Genomic DNA, 19,634 nt, shown 5'->3' on the forward strand with positions numbered 1-19,634 from the left:
ATCCTCTTAGATTATAATTTCCTTCTCTTAACTTAAAAAATTGTTGAATACAAATAGGAAGACTTTTATTCCTAACTCGAAAAAAGTAATTCCAATGTTTTTAAATACACAAAATCCAAAAATTTTAATGTGCAGGACCCTATGAATAATGGATTAGTGGATTCACAACAGCAAGCTTTATTTATTATTCTAATAGCTCTTTTCTGGAGTTTAATTATAGGGTCTATATTTGTTTTATATACACTAGACCTCAACACAATATGACATATATGGCATTATAAGTGAACAATACAATATATACAAACATTTCTTATTCAACAGATCCCTTGTTTTGTAAAGAATGGCAACAGATTTAGATTTTTTTTAAAAACTGTAAAATAATACAGTAAATTTCTGTGAAATAACTTCTTTTTTTTTACAGTGTAGGCCTAAAGTTTAGTTGTTTGTGTGTACTTTTGTTTTTCTACAGGGACAAAAACCTCTGTCCAGGTTTTTGTTTTGTTTCATTTATCTGGTTTCAGCAGCAGGCTTCAGTTGGGATCTGAGGAGTTAAGAAGCAGAATTTGTTTGATTTGTTTTTTTTGATTTAGCTCCACCTGCAGTCCTTTTCCTTTTGTTGCTCACCTCAGTTATTTAATCACACTCAATTACTGTTGATTATTTGATGTTGATATTTGAGCTGTAATCTTGTAAACTCTGTTGTCACGACACCAAACAACAGATGCTGATGTGCTTGCCTGTCTACATCAGTATTATGTTGCTTTCCTCATCCCTAGACACCTGCAGGGTTGTAGCATAAATGAGGGCTGGGGGCTTGTTGGATTCAGTTCTCTACAGAGGTGGCACAAGTGGCTGGGGGGAGGGTTCACTAGACTGTTGATGGTATGAAAGAGAAATCTTGAGTTTTGCTAGATTAGAAAAGTAAGACAGTCTCTTACTCTTTATCTGTGAATTATATAAAGATAATAACTTCCTCATGTGGAGCCAATGAACTTGAGACTCTTTCCATTTATGTTCAGCTCTTCTACATTTTCTTTTCAGTTTTTGAATATCTTTATTCATCCAGGACCTTGGGACCAAACCCTCACAGGGGCTATTTGGTCAAGAGCTGTCAAACACATTAAATTGATTAACCATATCATTTACATTATTACACTGTGTAATACAACCACGAGCACTGAATGAAGCAGCAAAATCTGCAGCAGCATTGTTATTAAAAACACATGACTGTGCTTAGAGCATTGAACAGCGACGTGGCAGTTAATATAAAAAAAGATGCCTCTACTCAATTGAAACTTACAGTAACTTAAAGAAATAGAAACTTAGAGTCAGTGGGTTCCTACAACAAAACTAAAGGCATGCAGTTACTTGATCTGTTGCTTTCCTAAAGCATTTAAATTTGTACCCCACCTCTTTAATTCCCTTCAGCATCAATATGAATATATAAAAACAAACAGCAAAACAGAAGTTGGACAATAGCTACTGATTTTATGTCAGTGAACCCAAATGCTGCTTCAGACTAATATTTAGAGAAATAATGAGTCAAAGAAACCGCAGGATAATGAGGTGAGGAGCTGCTTCTGAATTTCATATAATTGCATGAACAAACATCATTATTAGTAGTAGTATTAAAACCAATAGTTTTCTGTAAACTTTATCTCACACAGCCAGGAATATAATGTTAAATCCATCCATCTTCTTTTAATTGAACAAATTTTGTTAATTAATCTTTTTTGCCTGAAAACAATCAAAGATGAGTGTAAACAGTGTGTAAAAAATGAAGTGAGGCTTTTAGTAAGACCGTCCTCAGTTGTTGCTACAGCTCTGCTTTCTTCAGTTCTTCCCTCATTCCCAACTCTTTCTTCTCTCCTTTATGTCTTCTAATATTTCTTTCCTCATCCATTTCCTTCATCTTCCATCCATCCATACCTCATTTTCTTCCTCTAGTTCAACCTGTCTTCCTTGTTCTCTTTTATGTCTTGATCCACTGAATGAAGCAGCAAAATCTGTTCAATAATTGCATTAAAAACACATGACTATGCTTAGAGCACTGAACAGCAGCATGATACAATATCAAATTAAAACATGTTATGATCTGAAAAGAAATAATTCAAAAAAAGGGAGAACATGCCTCTACTCACTAGAAACCTACAGAAAAAGAAATTTACCGCAGTAGAAACTTATGGAAAAAGAAAGTTACAGTCAGTAGGTTTCTACGTCAAAGCTAAAGGTGTGCAGTAGAACTTGATCTGTAGCGTACCACCTCTATAATTCCTTTCTGCATCACTATGAACATGTAAAAACCTGAGTTCAACATCAAATTATTCACAGCAAAGCAGAAGTTGGACAACAGCTACTGATTTTATGTCAGTGAACCCAAACGCTGCTTCAGACTAATATTTAGAGAAATACTGAGTCGAGGAAACTGCAGGATAATGAGGTGAGTAGCTGCCTCTGAATTTCGTATAACTGCATGAACAAACATTATTATTATTATTATTATTATTGTTGTTGTTGTTGTTGTTGTTGTTGTTGTTGTTGTTGTTATTATTATTATTGTTGTTGTTGTTGTTGTTGTTGTTGTTGTTGTTGTTGTTGTTGTTGTTATTATTATTATTATTATTATTATTATTACAGTATAACCAATTGTTTTCTGTAAATTTTATCCCACACAGCCAGGGATATGATGCCAAATCCATCTGTAATCTTTTTTGCCTAAAAACAATCAAAGATGAGTGTAAACAGTGTGTAAAAAGTGAAGGTTTTAATAAGACTGTCCTCAGTTGTTGCTCCAGCTCTGCTTTCTTCAGATCTTCCTTCATTCCCAACTCTTTCCTCCCTCCTTTATCTCTTCTGATATTTCTTTAATCATCCATTTACTTCATCTTTCTCTCTATATATAATCATTTTCTTCCTCTAGTTCATCCTTCTTGTCTTCCTTGTTCACTTCCATGTCTTGATGAATTTCTTTCCTTCCTCCCTGCCTGTTTCAGCTCAGTTTTCCATTTCTAAACCTCATTCCCTTTTGCTTTTTTCTTCTTCCTTCATTCGCTCCTGCCTGTCCACTCAATTCATTTCTTCCATCCCTCCTTCCATGAGATGAACACTGGTTACCCAAACGTATCAAGCTTCAGAGCATATTATATTGACATGCTGTTGATGTTATTTTTATTCTCCATCAGTGCTGCTCAGAGTCAGTCAACACTGGAGGCCAAACTGGAGGCCCTGCAGTGTCACTTCACCTGGGACATCGACCCCAGCAGGTCCAAACTTTTCCGTTTTAGTGACAAGCTGGAGGACATCAGCACCGAGGAGGGAAACAGCTGGCTGGGTCATATTTACAACCTGCAGGGGTACATTCACTGTCAGCTGGGCTTCACTGAAGACGCCCGACGTTTCTTCAGCAGGGCCACAGAGGCCTTTCGCTGGTCAAGAAACACCGTCTCAGATGAAGGTCCCTGGTTGGTGGTGAACTACAGGAACCTGGCTTGGCTGCACCACCACCTGGGAGAGGAAGAAGAGAGTCAGACTTACCTGTCAAAGGTCGACACCCTGCTGAAAGAATATCCATCTCCATCCCAGGACGAGCTCCATCCAGAGATCTACGCTGAAAAAGCCTGGACCCTGATGAAGTTCGGCAAAGATAAAAAGCTGCTGGTTGCAGATTACTTCCAGAGAGCCATCAGGATGCAGCCAGACATGGTGGAGTGGAACACCAGCCGTGTCTTAGCATTAGTGAAGGCTTATAAGTTCGACAACACACCAGTGGGGGAAGACATCCTGGAGAAATTGAGAATGGCCAAGGAACAGGATCCAGAGAGCTTGTACCTTGCTGTTCTTGACCTTGAGCAGCATGCTAAGACAGGAGAAAGAATTGAAGATGAAGCACACAAGTTAACCAGAAAGATTTTGAGAAATCCTGTCAGCAGCTACAGTGGTATCAAAAAGTTATTATGGGTTTACAGAAAATATGTATCTGTTGATGAAGCTGTTGCTCTGGCAGAGGAGGCTCAGGAAAAACATCCAGATGAACGTTTCCTGAAGTGGTGTGCTGCACTCTGCTATGAATGGAGGATCCTTCTTGACAGGGACAGTGGTGTAAAGCAAAGCATGATAGACAGAGGAATCAGTCTCCATAGAGAAGTGATTTCTCTTTACCCTCAACCATCATTATCACTTCTGAAGAAAATATCCCTCGCAAATATATACACAAAGTCAAATCACAGCCAGGTTGAAGCTGAGCAGATTTACCAGGAACTGCTAGAAATGGATCTGGAACCTGTGGAGAAACAGATGCTTTACTACTACTACGCAATTTATTTACACAAGAGCTTGATGTCGATAGAATATCACAAGAATCCTACTTTCAAGGAAAGAGCATCAGAATTCTGAAGAAGATTAAAGAACGAACCAAGAGCCAAATGTGTGGAGAAATAAAGAAGTTCCTGGCCATACTCAAAGTCCAGAAATCCTAAATCCAGTAAAATATGTACATATTCATCATTATGATTGTATACACATTGGGAAAACTTGTGGAAAAGATTTGTGAAAGTTACAGAAAAGAATACAGACGGGTGACAAATTAAAGGAAAAACTGGTCCAGATCTGAATGCTTGACCCCTACAGTGAGGGGATCTGGTGGCACTGTTATGCTGTGGGGGGCATTTTGCTGGCATGGTTTGGGTACACTTGTCCCCTTAGAGGGAAGGGTCACTGCAAATCAATACAAAGTTGTTCTGAGTGATCACCTTTATCCTAGGATGAAACATTTCTATCCTGATGGGAGTGGTCTCTTCCAAGATGACAATGCCCCAATTCACAGGACATCAGGGGTCACTGAATGGTTTGATGAGTATGAAAATGATGTGAATCATATGCCATGGCCTTCACCGTCACCAGATCTCAACCCAATTGAACACCTATGGCAGATTTTGGACGTCTTAGACAGCGCTCTCCACCACCATTATCAAAACACCAAATGAGGGAATATCTTGTGGAAGAATAGTCCAGTTCATCCCTCCAGAAGAGTTCAGAGACTGTAGGATCAATGCCAAGGTGCATTGAAGCTGTTCTGGTGACACGTGGTGGCCCAACACCTTACTAAGACACTTTATATTGGTTTTTCCCTTAATTTGTCACCTGTCTGTACGTCTTATGAATGAACTGTATGAACTTATTGTCCTGTTAGTGACAAAGCTAGATCATTAGCTCGGAGAGTTTCTTTCCATCTTCAATAATATTTTTTACTGAATGAAATGATGAGAATAAAATAACACAGTAAGTAAACACCTGAGTACAGAGAAATTTTTTTTAAAAAAGTTTAGAAACATGTCATGTATGATTAATTCATTGTTGGTTTCAAAGTTGTAGCAGGTTTTATTTTTACACTGTAGTAGAACTAATGGAGGACGAAGGCTGCTGGAAAGAAGAAAAATATAAATATAAATAAATAAATATGTGAAAAACTATAAATTTGCACTGGAAAATGGTGTGCAATAATAACATATATCTTTTTTACATTACTGATGCTGATAGATTTTGATCAGATGTTGTATTTTAACACCTGGACTCATATATAACCATGATGCTTACTATTTTCCTGTTGTGTTGATATTTTTTCTTAGCACTGTATTTGAAGTTTATATAAAAATCATAATGCGCTTTATATGAGATGTGCTTTGCTGTAAGTTTTGTAGTAGTGAAAAAGAAAACTCTGATAAGCAATGTTATGATTAATATGATGTATAACCTGAATATAATCACAAAGTGGAACTGATTGTGTGGGTGGCTGCACCTTTTTATTGACAATGCTGTGCATCATTTTATACACATTTAAATTCAGTGGTGGAAGAAGTACTCAGATCCTTTACTTAAGTAAAAGTATTAATACCACAATGTAAAAAATGATCCATTACTGTAAATGTTCTGCATTTAAAATCCTACTTAAATTTATTTAAAGTATTAAGTTTTCATTGCAGGCTGTGACTGATATATAAAATAAATTTAACAAAGTACATTATTAATACTGATGAGTTGATGCATGAACAGCATGTAGTTGTTGTCGCTGCTCGATGTGGATCTAGTTTGATCTAGTTTCATTAGATAAATCTCAGATTTCTTGAGATGATTAATTGGATACAATAGAAGAAAAAACTGTTCTGCTACAGAAATGTCCAAGTTGTGTGGTCCAGATGTTTGACCTTTATGTATCTGTATTGATTAATAAGAGGTGACAGAATGGGATCTTCACTGCTGTATTTATATTTGAGGGAAGTTTAGAGCCGATAGTTTCGTATCTGTCATGTAAATGAACCTCATGCCATTGCAGTCTGTAGCTGTCTGCAGAGTGTTGAAGTTATTTTATGTTTTTAATTGTTGTATTTCTCTTGTTGTGCTATTTTCAGTGTCGTCTGGTTGCATGGATGCATTATGAGACAATAGGCCCCTGGTATGTAAAGATATAATGAAATATTCTCCATAGGTGTAACTGTCTCAGAGACATATTTCTTTGAGATGTTTATTTCATATGTTTCTGTCATAAATTCATGTTTATTTGAGTTCATACAGTCATTAAAAAATATTAAAAATGTGATATAAATAAGATATAAAAAGGATGTTTAACATCTTATTTGAAAGTGTATATGTCTAAAATATACCACCTTAGAATAATGCTTGTTTAAAAACATTAAGTGTTCTGTTTGGGCCTGTTTATCAGTGGACACTAGCCCGAAAAACTTTAAAATGACTGAGAGATGTATATTTGAAACTTTTTATGTCTTTTATTTTCTTGTAGTTTTCATAGTGTCTACTGATCAAAGAGAGAAATCTTCAAAAGACATCTGTATGATGCGTGGCCATTATTGCATTGGACCAGTGTAGCTACAATAGGAGCAAGATGACAACAAAACAAACAACATATTTCTGTTTCTCTTTCTGTGACATTTTGCAGGTGAACCAGAACTCTCTGCTGCTGCTATTGGTTGAACTGTTACTGTAGCTCAGTATGAAGTCTAGCTGTAATACGAAGGAAAAAGTCCACAAAAACAAATATTGGATCAGGATCGTTTCTAGGACTTGAAAAGATCTGAGGTTAAGCCAAGGTCATCCAGAGCTTCATCTTTGTTGGTAATAACACTGACATTTCTGGCTGTGTGTAATGATACACCCATCTGCCCAATGAGGCAACCACCACTGTTAATTATTATTCAATAAAATAATATTTGATTAATGATTTACTTTAATGATTAGGTCAGTAAACGCTTCCATGGACACGGTAATGTCAATACAGGAAATATTGTGAGACTTTGCTTTTAAGCAGCAAAACTGAAAACTGAAATTATGAACTTGACAAGTCAGAGGAAACTCTGCAGAGGAAACAGAGTTTGGACTTTTAGATACTTAAAAATAAAAAAAATATCCCGACAGCTGTGATGGAGCTCAAGATTCATCCTGCCAGACGACTTTATTACTGATAATGAATGAAGATATGCTGCTGTGTGTGTAAATGCACCAGTGATGGAAGATCCTTTAATTAACTAAAAGCACCAATACAACAATGTAAAAATACTCCATTACACATAAAAGTCCTGCATGAAAAATCCTACTTATGTTAGAGAACATAAGTATTAGCAGCAAAATGTACTTATAATATTAAAGTAAAAGTACTGGTTTGGTCCCTCTGACAGCTTATATAAGGCTTCATCAGTCTGAGTTAGTCATATCAAGTGGATATCTGACACATTTAGTCTTTTTAGCATCAAATTCCCTCTTTGTGTTTCCTCGGACGGTGACAGAGGGACTTTGGCACTAAAAAGACTGAAAGATATCTACTTGATTTGACTCATTTGGACGCTGAAGCTTCATATTAGCTTCAGATAAACTTTTAAATACATTTTTGCACAGAAGGAGGACTGTGGATTTTGTCCCCCATCACTTCCATTGTAAGTGCATTATGAAGGGATCTTCTAATGGTCAGTATGAACAGGAGGAATGATTACAGCAAGAAAAACAGGTTTCATGTTCATTTGGGCTCCTAACTGTTGTTTTAAGACTCACGTGACAATTGTGAATCGTCCTTTAAGAGGAAATCTGATGAGTCTTGATTTTATTTTAGTCGAGCAGTCAGGCAGTAAGTTTCTATTGCTGGGAAACGAAAGTTAAGATGCCTTCGAACGAGAAGCGAATTTGCTGACCTTAAAACTCACTAAGGGCTCGAGTTTTTCCTATTGTTTTCTCACAGTTTCTTTCATAAGTCTCCGTGTTTTCTCTCTTCTCTCTCTACGTTGATGAAGCGTAGAGAGAGAAGGTTCATGATTCGCTGCGGCGAACTGTCGTCTGTTCGCTTCGTCCCACCTCTAACAATCCAAAGTCCTTTCTGCATCATTATAAATATCATGCTCAACATCACAACGTTCACAGCAAAGCAGAAGTTGGACAACAGCTACTGACTTTATGCCAACGGACCCAAAAGCTGCTTCAGACTAATATTAAGAGAAATACTGAGTGAAGGAAACAGCAGAATAATGAGGTGAGTAGCTGCTTCTGCACTTCAAAATGTAAAACAATGCCATTACAGCCTATAATATTAACATTATGGATCTTACAAGTTAATGACGACGTTTTTATTATCAGTCAGTGCTGCTGAGCTCTCCCTTACTTTCTTTTTCTTGTTCCATTTCTACTGTTTCTTCTTTTGCCTTCAGTTTGCTCCCTTTTATCATATTTTCTGTTTCTTGCTTTTTCCAAATTCAACAAGGATCATGGTCAAGGTTTAAAAAAAAAAAAAATACTGAGGCCATGAGTCACTTGGTGCAAGTCCACCACACCCAAAGACGTTTTAACAAGTCTGTAGAATGTTCTTTTCTGTCTATTTGATATTATTATTATTCTTTTGCTTATTATTATTACAACTTATCTGTTATTTTCTGTCAATTTCATCCTGCTTTTTTCTCTTTTTTGCCTAAAAATGTTTTTAAAAAATCAGAATCAGCCATTAAAACCCTCCATGTGCCTTTAAGTGTATAATGTTTTAGCAAGATCTTCCTCAGTAGCTTCAGCTCTGCTTTCATCCATCTTTCCTCATCACTTGCTTCAATCATTCAAATTTATTAATTGTTCCTTTGCTTGTTGCTTCCCTCTGTTGTCCTCCTTTATCTCCCTCTTCAATTCTTTCTTTCTTCCTTTTCTACCTTACTTTCCTACTTTTACTCCTTCTTTATTTTCTTTCCCTCTGTAGTTTCCTTCATATATTTTCCTTCCTGTCCTCTTAAACTTATTTAGCCATCCATTCCTCCCTCATTCACTCCTTCCTTATTACCTTCCTGTCCACTCAATGCTCCTTTTTCCATTTCTTCCCTCCCTGTACATGTGTAGATGAGGGATCTCAAAGTTCAGCTGTAAACTGATGGATGTTTGATGCTCGCCACTGAGTGTCAGTCAGAACACCAGACTGGAGACTCTGATGAGTTTTTTTATCTTCTGTATTGATGTGGGTGTGGTTCAACACAAACAAATAAATCAGCTTACTGATTAGTAATGACTAGCAACTCATTCAAATATTAACAAATACCACAGTTGGCTATGGAGATAACATTAATTTCACCAAAGTAGAATAAGTATCAAATAAACATTCAAATAATTTTATCCACCAAAACCTGACTACAATGACCAAAAACCTCAGTTTCAGTACTACTTTCTCTCACCAAACTAACTTTTAACAGGGTAATCTCACTGAGGAAACCAACAGTGACACCTGGTGGCCTTTAGCTGGGGATGGCAGCTGATCACTGATGATTGGCACTTAATTAGTAATGCTAAATTAACTAAAATACCATACTTATCATTACTAAACAAAGTAATTGTACCCTTCTGTCATCCTAAGAACAGTGAATAGCAATTTAAATCAAACATCTACTATGTAAAGGTAAGTGTTAATGCACAAGAGAAAAGACAAGGAAAGAGGAATCTACCATGTGGCATGATAATTACTGTATTTACATAGAGCCATATTTAGTACAATGATATTCTGTATACATGGCAGATAAACACTTAAAAGAATAACAAACAGAAAACTACTTGCAATATGTCAAAAATGCACACCACCACCTGGATTTGTTTGGTCTAATGCAGCCACACTCCACTCATCAAGCCTGATACCTCTCTGTTGCCAATGAGGGGTATTAATCAGTGTGCCAGCAGGTGGTGCATTCATGCAAATGACCATAAATCAACCTATTCTGAACTGTTTAGCCTTTCTGATAACATGAGATGAACACTGGTTAACGAATATTATATTTACATCTATTTTAATGTGTGTTGTTTTTATTTTCCATCAGTGCTGCTCAGAGTCAGTCAATACTGGAGGCCAAACTGAAGGCCCTGCAATGCCACTTCACCTGGGACATCGACTCCAGCAGGTCCAGACTTTTATATCTCAGAGGCAAGCTGGAGGACATCAGCACTGAGGAGGGAAACAGCTGGCTGGGTCACATTTACAACCTGCAGGGGTACATTCACTGCCAGCTGAGCATTCAGTACCAGCAGAGCTCCACTGAAGACGCCCGGTGTTTCTTCAGCAAGGCCACAGAGGCCTTCCACCGGTCAAGAAACACCATCTCAGATGAAGGTCCCTGGTTGTTGGTGAACTACGGGAACCTGGCTTGGCTGCACCACCACCTGGGAGAACAAGCAGAGTGTCAGACTTACCTGTCAAAGGTCGACGCCCTGCTGAAAGAATACCCATCTCCATCCCAGGACGAGCTCCATCCAGAGATCTACGCTGAAAAAGCCTGGACCCTGATGAAGTTTGACAAAGACCAATACCTTCTGGCTGCAGATTACTTCCAGAGAGCCATCAGGATGCAGCCAGACATGGTGGAGTGGAACACCAGCTGTGTCTTAGCATTAGTGAAGGCTTATAAGTTCGACGACACACCAGTGGAGGACGACGTCCTGGAGAAATTGAGAATGGCCAAGGAACAGGATCCAGAGAACTTGTACCTTGCTGCTCACGACCTTGATCAGCGTGGTAGGAAAGGAGAAAAAATTGAAGATGAAGCACGTGAGTTAGCCAGAAAGGTTTTGAAAAATCCTGTGAGCAGCTACAGTGGTATGAAAGCATTATTAAGGGTTTACATAAAACATGTATCTGTTGATGAAGCTGTTGCTCTGGCAGAGGAGGCTCTGGAAAAACATCCAGATGAACGTTACCTGAAGAAGTGTGCTGCACTCTGCTACAGATGGAGGATCGTTTTTCACAACGACAGTCACCTAAAGCAAAGCATGATAGACAGAGGAATCAGTCTCCATAAAGAAATTATTTCTCTTTACAATCATCCGTCACTTCTGAAGAAAATATCCCTCGCAAATATATACGCAAAGTCAAATCACAGCCAGTATGAAGCTGAGAAGATTTACCAGGAACTGCTAGAAATGGATCTGGGCCCTGTAAAGAAACAGATGATTTACAACTACTACGCAAAACATTTAAACTTTGATCGACGAGATTACAACAGGTCGATAGAATATCACATGAAGGCAGCAGAGATACCACACCAATCTTACTATCGAGAGTACAGCATCAAAGTTCTGAGGAAGATTAAAGAAAGAAACAGGAGCCGAATGTGTGGAGAAATAGAGGAGTTACTGGCCAAACTGGAAGTCTAAAAAATCCTAAATCTAGAAGAAAGTGAAGGTACAATATGTTTTTGGATTCATATATAACCTTGGTGTTTTCTATATAACCGGTGTGTTGATTTTGTTTTTTTCTTAGCACTGTTGAAACTTCACTGTTGTGTGAAAGATGCTTTGCTGTAAGCTTTGTAGTAGTGAAAAATAGAACTGTCTGATGAGAAATGTAATAATTAATATGATGTATAACCTGAATATAATCACAAAGTGGAACTGATTGTGTTGGTAGAAACTTGTATCTCACTTGTACACTATACTAATACTATTAAATAAACAATATAAAATCTAATATGTTTGTTTTGGTGGTTCATTTACAAGATATTCATGTTCTCTATGAATGACTGAGAGACGTATATTTGAAACTTTTTATTTCTTTTATTTTCTTGTAGTTTTCATAGTGTCTACTGATCAAAGAGAGAAATCTTCAAAAGACACCTGTATGATGCGTGGCCATTATTGCATTGGACCAGTGTAGCTACAATAGGAGCAAGATGACAACAAAACAAACAACATATTTCTGTTTCTCTTTCTGTGACATTTTGCAGGTGAACCAGAACTCTCAGCTGCTGCTATTGGTTGAACTGTTACTGTAGCTCAGTGTGAAGTCTAGCTGTAATACGAAGGAAAAAGTCCACAAAAACAAATATTGGATCAGGATCGTTTCTAGGACTTGAAAAGATCTGAGGTTAAGCCAAGGTCATCCAGAGCTTCATCTTTGTTGGTAATAACACTGACATTTCTGGCTGTGTTTAGTGATACACCCATCTGCCCAATGAGGCAACCACCACTGTTAATTATTATTCAAGAAAATGATATTTGATTAATGATTTACTTTAATGATTAGGTCAGTAAAGGCTTCCATGGACACGGTAATGTCAATACAGGAAATATTGTGAGACTTTGCTTTTAAGCAGCAAAACTGAAAACTGAAATTATGAACTTGACAAGTCAGAGGAAACTCTGCAGAGGAAACAGAGTTTGGACTTTTAGATACTTAAAAATAAAAAAAATATCCCGACAGCTGTGATGGAGCTCAAGATTCATCCTGCCAGGCAGCTTTATTACTGATAATTTCACTGTATAAACTTGGAATCTGTGTATAACAGCCGACCACACAGAACATTAATTATTGATAGATCCTGAACGATCTGGTTGGTGTGTCAGGAGGTAAATAAATAATGAATGATGATATACTGCTGTGTGTGTAAATGCACAAGTGATGGAAGAAGTATTTAGATCCTTTACTTAAGTAAAAGTAGCCTACCAATACAACAATGTAAAAATACTTTATTACAAGTAAAAGTCCTGCATGAAAAATCCTACTTATGTTAGAGAACATAAGTATTAGCAGCAAAATGTACTTATAATATTAAAGTAAAAGTACTGGTTGTTGAAATGCATTTAACTTAATTTAAGTTGATGTGAAGCTTATATGAGGCATCAGCAGTCTGAGTTAGTCACATCAAGTGGATATCTGACACATTTACAGTCTTTTTAGCATCAAATTCCCTCTTTGTGTTTCCTCAGACAGTGTTTCCCTGTTGAGCTGCAGGTGGAAGTATAGTAACAAAAAGAGGGACTTTGGCACTAAAAAGACTGTAACGTTGAAAGATATGTACATGATTTGACTCATTTGGACGCTGAAGCTTCATATTAGCTTCTATTTATTAACTTTTAAATCCATTTTTGAAGAAGAAGGACTGTGGATTTTGTCCCCCATCACTTCCATTGTAAGTGCATTATGAAGGGATCTTCTAATGGTCAGTATGAACAGGAGGAATGATTACAGCAAGAAAAACAGGTTTCATGTTCATTTCGACACCTGACTGTTTGTTTTAAGACTCACGTGACAGATTGTGAGTCATTTAATTGGGCAGTCAGGCAGTAAATTTCTGCTGTTGGGAAACGAAAGTTAAGATGCCTTCGAACGAGAAGCGAATTTGCTGACCTTAAAACTCACTAAGGGCTCGAGTTTTTCCTATTGTTTTCTCACAGTTTCTTTCATAAGTCTCCGTGTTTTCTCTCTTCTCTCTCTACGTTGATGAAGCGGCGTTTCTACAGGTTTGTGATTCGCTGCGGCGAACTGTCGTCTGTTCGCTTCGTCCCACCTCTAACAATCCAAAGTCCTTTCTGCATCATTATAAATATCATGCTCAACATCACAGCGTTCACAGCAAAGCAGAAGTTGGACAACAGCTACTGACTTTATGCCAACGGACCCAAAAGCTGCTTCAGACTAATATTAAGAGAAATACTGAGTGAAGGAAACAGCAGAATAATGAGGTGAGTAGCTGCTTCTGCACTTCAAAATGTAAAACAATGCCATTACAGCCTATAATATTAACATTATGGATCTTACAAGTTAATGACGACGTTTTTATTATCAGTCAGTGCTGCTGAGTTCTCCCTTACTTTCTTTTTCTTGTTCCATTTCTACTGTTTCTTCTTTTGCCTTCAGTTTGCTCCCTTTTATCATATTTTCTGTTTCTTGCTTTTTCCAAATTCAACAAGGATCATGGTCAGGGTTTAAAAAAAAGGTCATGAGTCACTTGGTGCAAGTCCACCACACCCAAAGACGTTTTAACAAGTCTGTAAAATGTTCTTTTCTGTCTATTTGATATTATTATTATTATTATTCTTTTGCTTATTATTATTACAACTTATCTGTTATTTTCTGTCAATTTCATCCTGCTTTTTTCTCTTTTTTGCCTAAAAATGTTTTTAAAAAATCAGAATCAGCCATTAAAACCCTCCATGTGCCTTTAAGTGTATAATGTTTTAGCAAGATCTTCCTCAGTAGCTGCAGCCCTGCTTTCATCCATCTTTCCTCATCACTTGCTTCAATCATTCAAATTTATTAATTGTTCCTTTGCTTGTTGCTTCCCTCTGTTGTCCTCCTTTATCTCCCTTTTCAATTCTTTCTTTCTTCCTTTTCTACCTTACTTTCCTACTTTTACTCCTTCTGTAGTTTCCTTCATATTTTTTCCTTCCTCTCCTCTTAATCTTATTTAGCCATCCATTCCTCCCTCATTCACTCCTTCCTTATTACCTTCCTGTCCACTCAATGCTCCTTTTTCCATTTCTTCCCTCCCTGTACATGTGTAGATGAGGGATCTCAAAGTTCAGTTGTAAACTGATGGATGTTTGATGCTCGCCACTGAGTGTCAGTCAGAACACAAGACAGGAGACTCTGATGAGTTTTTTTATCTTCTGTATTGATGTGGGTGTGGTTCAACACAAACAAATAAATCAGCTTACTGATTAGTAATGACTAGCAACTCATTCAAATATTAACAAATACCACAGTTGGCTATGGAGATGACATTAATTTCACCAAAGTAGAATAAACAAATAAACATTCAAATAATTTTATCCACCAAAACCTGACTACAATGACCAAAAACCTCAGTTTCAGTACTACTTTCTCTCACCAAACTAACTTTTAACAGGGTAATCTCACTGAGGAAACCAACAGTGACACCTGGTGGCCTTTAGCTGGGGATGGCAGCTGATCACTGATGATTGGCACTTAATTAGTAATGCTAAATTAACTAAAATACCATACTTATCATTACTAAACAAAGTAATTGTACCCTTCTGTCATCCTAAGAACAGTGAATAGCAATTTAAATCAAACATCTACTATGTAAAGGTAAGTGTTAATGCACAAGAGAAAAGACAAGGAAAGAGGAATCTACCATGTGGCATGATAATTACTGTATTTACATAATGTCATACTTAGCACAATGCTATTCTGTATACATGGCAGATAAAGAATCCATAGAATAACAAACAGAAAACTACTTACAGTAGGTCAAAAACGCACACGATCTCCTGGATGGTGCATTGGTGTAGATTACTATAGATCAATTTATTCTGAACGGTTTTGCCTTTCTGACAACATGAGATGAACACTGGTCACTCAAATATATCAAGCTTCACAGCATATTATATTAACATCTGTTTTAATATTTGTTGTTTTTATTCTCCATCAGTGCTGCTCAGAGTCAGTCAACTGAGTCAGAGGCCAAACTGAAGGCCCTGCAGTGTCACTTCACCTGGGACATCGACCTCAGCAGGTTCAGACTTTTATGTGTCAAGGAGGAGCTGGAGGACATCTGTGCCGAAGAGGGAAACAGCTGGCTGGGTCACATTTACAACCTGCAGGGGTACATTCACTACCAGCTGGGCTTCACTGAAGACGCCCAGCGTTTCTTCAGCAAGGCCACAGAGGCCTTCCGCCAGTCAAGAAATACCGTTTCAGATGAAGATGAAGGTCCCTGGTTGTTGGTGAACTACGGGAACCTTGCTTGGCTGCACCACCACCTGGGAGAACAAGCAGAGAGTCAGACTTACCTGTCAAATGTCGACAACCTGCTGAAAGAATACCCATCTCCATCCCAGGACGAGCTCCATCCGGAGATCTACGCTGAAAAAGCCTGGACCCTGATGAAGTGCAACAAAGACAAAAAGCTACTGGCTGCAGATTACTTCCAGAGAGCCATCAGGATGCAGCCAGACATGGTGGAGTGGAACACCAGCCGTGTCATTGCGTTAGTGACGGCTTATAAGTTCAGCGACTCACCAGTGGAGGACGACGTCCTGAAGGAAATGAGAATGGCCAAGGAACAGGATCCAGAGAACTTGTACCTTGCTGCTCACTACCTTGAGCAGCGTGCTATGAAAGGAGAAAGAATTAAAGATGAAGCACGTGAGTTAGCCAGAAAGGTTTTGGGAAATCCTGTCAATAGCCACAGTGGTATCAAAGTGTTATTAAGGGTTTACAAAAACTATGTATCTGTTGATGAAGCTGTTGCTCTGGCAGAGGAGGCTCTGAAAAAGCATCCAGATGTACGTTACATGATTAGATGTGCTGCACTCTGCTACAGATGGAGGATTGTTTTGGCCTGGGACAGACGCTTAAAGCAAAGCACGATAGACAGAGGGATCAGTCTCCATAAAGAATTGATTCCTCTTTACACTGATTCACTTCTGAACAGTATAACACTTGCAAATATATACGCAAAGTCAAATCATAGCCAGGATGAAGCTGAGAAGATTTACCAGGAACTGCTAGAAAAGGATCTGGAACCTTCAGAGAAACAGATGATTTACAACTACTACGCAAAACATTTCAACTTTGATCGACGAAATTACAACAGGTCGATAGATTATCACATGAAGGCAGCAGAGATACCGCACCAATCCTACTTTCGAGAGTACAGCATCAAATTTCTGAGGAAGATTAAAGAAAAAAACAGGAGCCGAAGGTGTGGAGAAATAGAGGAGTTACTGGCCAAGCTGGAAGTCTAGAAAATCCTAAATCTAGAGATCTAGGATTGAGAGAGAAGTTCAAACCTGACCTGGTCAATCAGTGTGTGGAGTGAAATGTGATTAGTAGACAGTAGTGGAAAAAGTATTTCGATCCCTTTCTTAAGTAAAAGTAATACAACAGTGTAAAAGTACTCAATTACAAGTAGAAAAGTCTTGCATGAAAAATCCTACTTCAGTAAAAGTACATAAGTATTATGAGTTTGATGTAGTTAAAGTATTGCAGTAAAAGTAGTGGTTTGGTCCCTCTGACTGATATATTATTATATATGACATCATTAGATTATTAATAGTGAAGCATCAGTGTTAGAGCAGCATGTTACTGTTGTAGCTGCTGGAGGTGGAGCTAGTTTCAATTACTTTATATACAGTTAGCTAGTTTAGTCCAGTGGTTCCCAACCTAGGGGTCGGGCCCCTCCAAAGGGTCAGCAGATAAATCTGAGAGGTCGTGAGATGATTAATGGGAGAGGAAAGAAGAAAAAACAAAGTTCTGATACACAAATCTGTTTTCACTTTTTGGACTTTTTCTCTCTCTCTTTGATTTTTGCTGAAATATTGGATCATTTGAACATTTATTGAAATGAAAGCATGTGAGAAGTTTAGAGGGAAAAATCACTATTTGGTGGAGCTGTTAACAACTCATAGACATGTGAAATGTGACCCCGACTACACACTGCTTTTTGTAAGACGTCAAAAGCCAAAAAGGTTGGAAACCACTGGTTTCATCTTTAACAATGTGTTGTATTTTAAAAGCTTGTTATATTATCCATTGTGTCAAATCTTCATCTGAAAAGTAACTAAAGCTGTCAAATAAATGTAGTAGAGTAGAAAGTACAATATGTACAATATGAATACAAATGTAGTTAGGTCGAAGTATGAAGTAGTATCATGGTAAAGTACAAATATCTCAAAACTGTACTAATGGACAGTACTTGAGTAAATGTGATTAGTTACTTTCTACCACCGCATCATAAATTTTAATTTTTCTTTTTTTAGATGAACTGTTGTGAACTTGTGAATTTGTTTTATTGACCAATAGCATTGTGAAGTGTGAGGAGTAGCTGATTCCAGAAATGTTTTTCCCCAATCAGTACATATATATTAACATTATAGTGAAGTTAATGAAAGACAAAGACTGCTAGAAGGAAGAAGAACATTAAAAGCCTATAAATTCACTCTGAAAAGATGCTCAGCAGTAATAGAGTTTATGTGATTTGTAGGAAACAAGCTGAATCATTTAAAAGCACTGAGATGGTCTTTTAAAATGTTGTTACCTTCATCATGTTATGAACTTTAATGGTCAGGTTTTAATCAGATGTTCTTGGACTCATATATAACCATGGTGTTTTCTATATAACTGGTGTGTTGATTTTGTTTTCTTAGCACTGGTTTTGAAGTTTAAATGAGAAGATAATACACTTTATATGAAATTTGCTTTGCTGTAAGCTTTGTGGTCCTGAAAAATAAAACTGTCTTATGAGAAATGTAAAGATTAATATGATGTATAACCTGAATATAATCACAAAGTGGAACTGATTGTATTGGTAGAAATTTGTATCTCACTTGTACACTGTACTAATGCTATAAAATAAACACTATAAAATCTAATATATGTTTGTTTTGGTGGTTAATTTACAAGAAATTCATGTTCTCTACACAGTTTTGCAGCACTGCACACAAAACAGATGTCAAACTACAACATTGGAAATTTGCTGCCAACATTAAATTTAAAGAATGTTGGTTCAACGATTCAGTATTTTATCTTGTGTTTTCCAAGAAGGTCTGATAAGAAACTTATTTGACTATTTTCTGCATATTTTCCCAAGAAGTTTCATGAAAATAATTTTATTTGCTTATAATTAGAAACTTCCTTGAAGAAAAGTTCCATTTAAACCCGAGTCAGGACTTATTCATTATTGAAAACTTTATTCTCTGTTTATTCTCAACTGTATCCTTTACATAGTTCTACCTGAAATAAAATAACTATGAATTTACAACCATAAAAAATATAATACAACAATGAGATCACAAAATTATGGTATAATACTGAAGTCATTACAAAGATTGACAATACATACTGTCAGGGAGCAAGAAACATTATGACAGTGCACAACAGGTGGAGCAGGCGGTCAGTAATGGAAGCTTGGTTCCCCTTTTATGAGTTGAATTGCAAAAATCTATTTTCTAAGTCTCCAGATAGATACAAAGAGCTTGTAGAAAGACTGCACTTTCAGCAGTGTACAGGCTGCTGCAGCCTCCCTCCGCTGCAACTCTGAAATAAAACATAGTGGTATCGTGACGTGTGTGTACTCATCTCCAATATTTTGTTTACTTTTAACACTGAGAACTGGCTGACTTGGATTTGCTGACGATGGACAGAGCTGTATCAATCATATAGATTTATAAATGGAATCAATGGACTCCGGGACTTTATAAGGACCGACTTTCTGGGAAATTGAATTTATCAGGAAATTACAGAACTGTCACTGAGTGTTACTGAACTTCCTACATCTGTCTTATGACCATCTTTGATTTATTTCATCAGCAGGTAGCTTCTCTGGTTGCTCTCTGAGCTCCATTGTGGGACATCAGTGTCCATCAACACCACAATCAAA

General features: G+C 37.3%; 2 protein-coding genes and 1 pseudogene across 2 annotated transcripts; all 3 read left to right on the forward strand.

Moving 5' to 3' along the window:
* The first annotated feature begins 3,150 nt into the window (after positions 1-3,150).
* Positions 3,151-4,475, forward strand: LOC122989029 (annotated as a pseudogene).
* A 3,846-nt stretch (positions 4,476-8,321) lies between these two features.
* Positions 8,322-12,021, forward strand: LOC122988673 (interferon-induced protein with tetratricopeptide repeats 1B-like). The gene is made up of 2 exons (XM_044361173.1): positions 8,322-8,527; positions 10,335-12,021. Exons 1-2 carry the CDS (start codon positions 8,523-8,525, stop codon positions 11,662-11,664), a joined length of 1,335 nt encoding a protein of 444 aa, XP_044217108.1. The 5' UTR covers positions 8,322-8,522; the 3' UTR covers positions 11,665-12,021.
* Positions 12,022-13,568: 1,547 nt separating this feature from the next.
* On the forward strand, positions 13,569-17,187 carry LOC122988675 (interferon-induced protein with tetratricopeptide repeats 1B-like). The gene is made up of 2 exons (XM_044361175.1): positions 13,569-13,971; positions 15,684-17,187. Exons 1-2 carry the CDS (start codon positions 13,967-13,969, stop codon positions 16,999-17,001), a joined length of 1,323 nt encoding a protein of 440 aa, XP_044217110.1. The 5' UTR covers positions 13,569-13,966; the 3' UTR covers positions 17,002-17,187.
* The last annotated feature ends 2,447 nt before the right edge of the window (positions 17,188-19,634 follow it).

Source organism: Thunnus albacares, chromosome 9, assembly GCF_914725855.1.
Source record: "Thunnus albacares chromosome 9, fThuAlb1.1, whole genome shotgun sequence".
NCBI lineage: Eukaryota > Metazoa > Chordata > Actinopteri > Scombriformes > Scombridae > Thunnus > Thunnus albacares.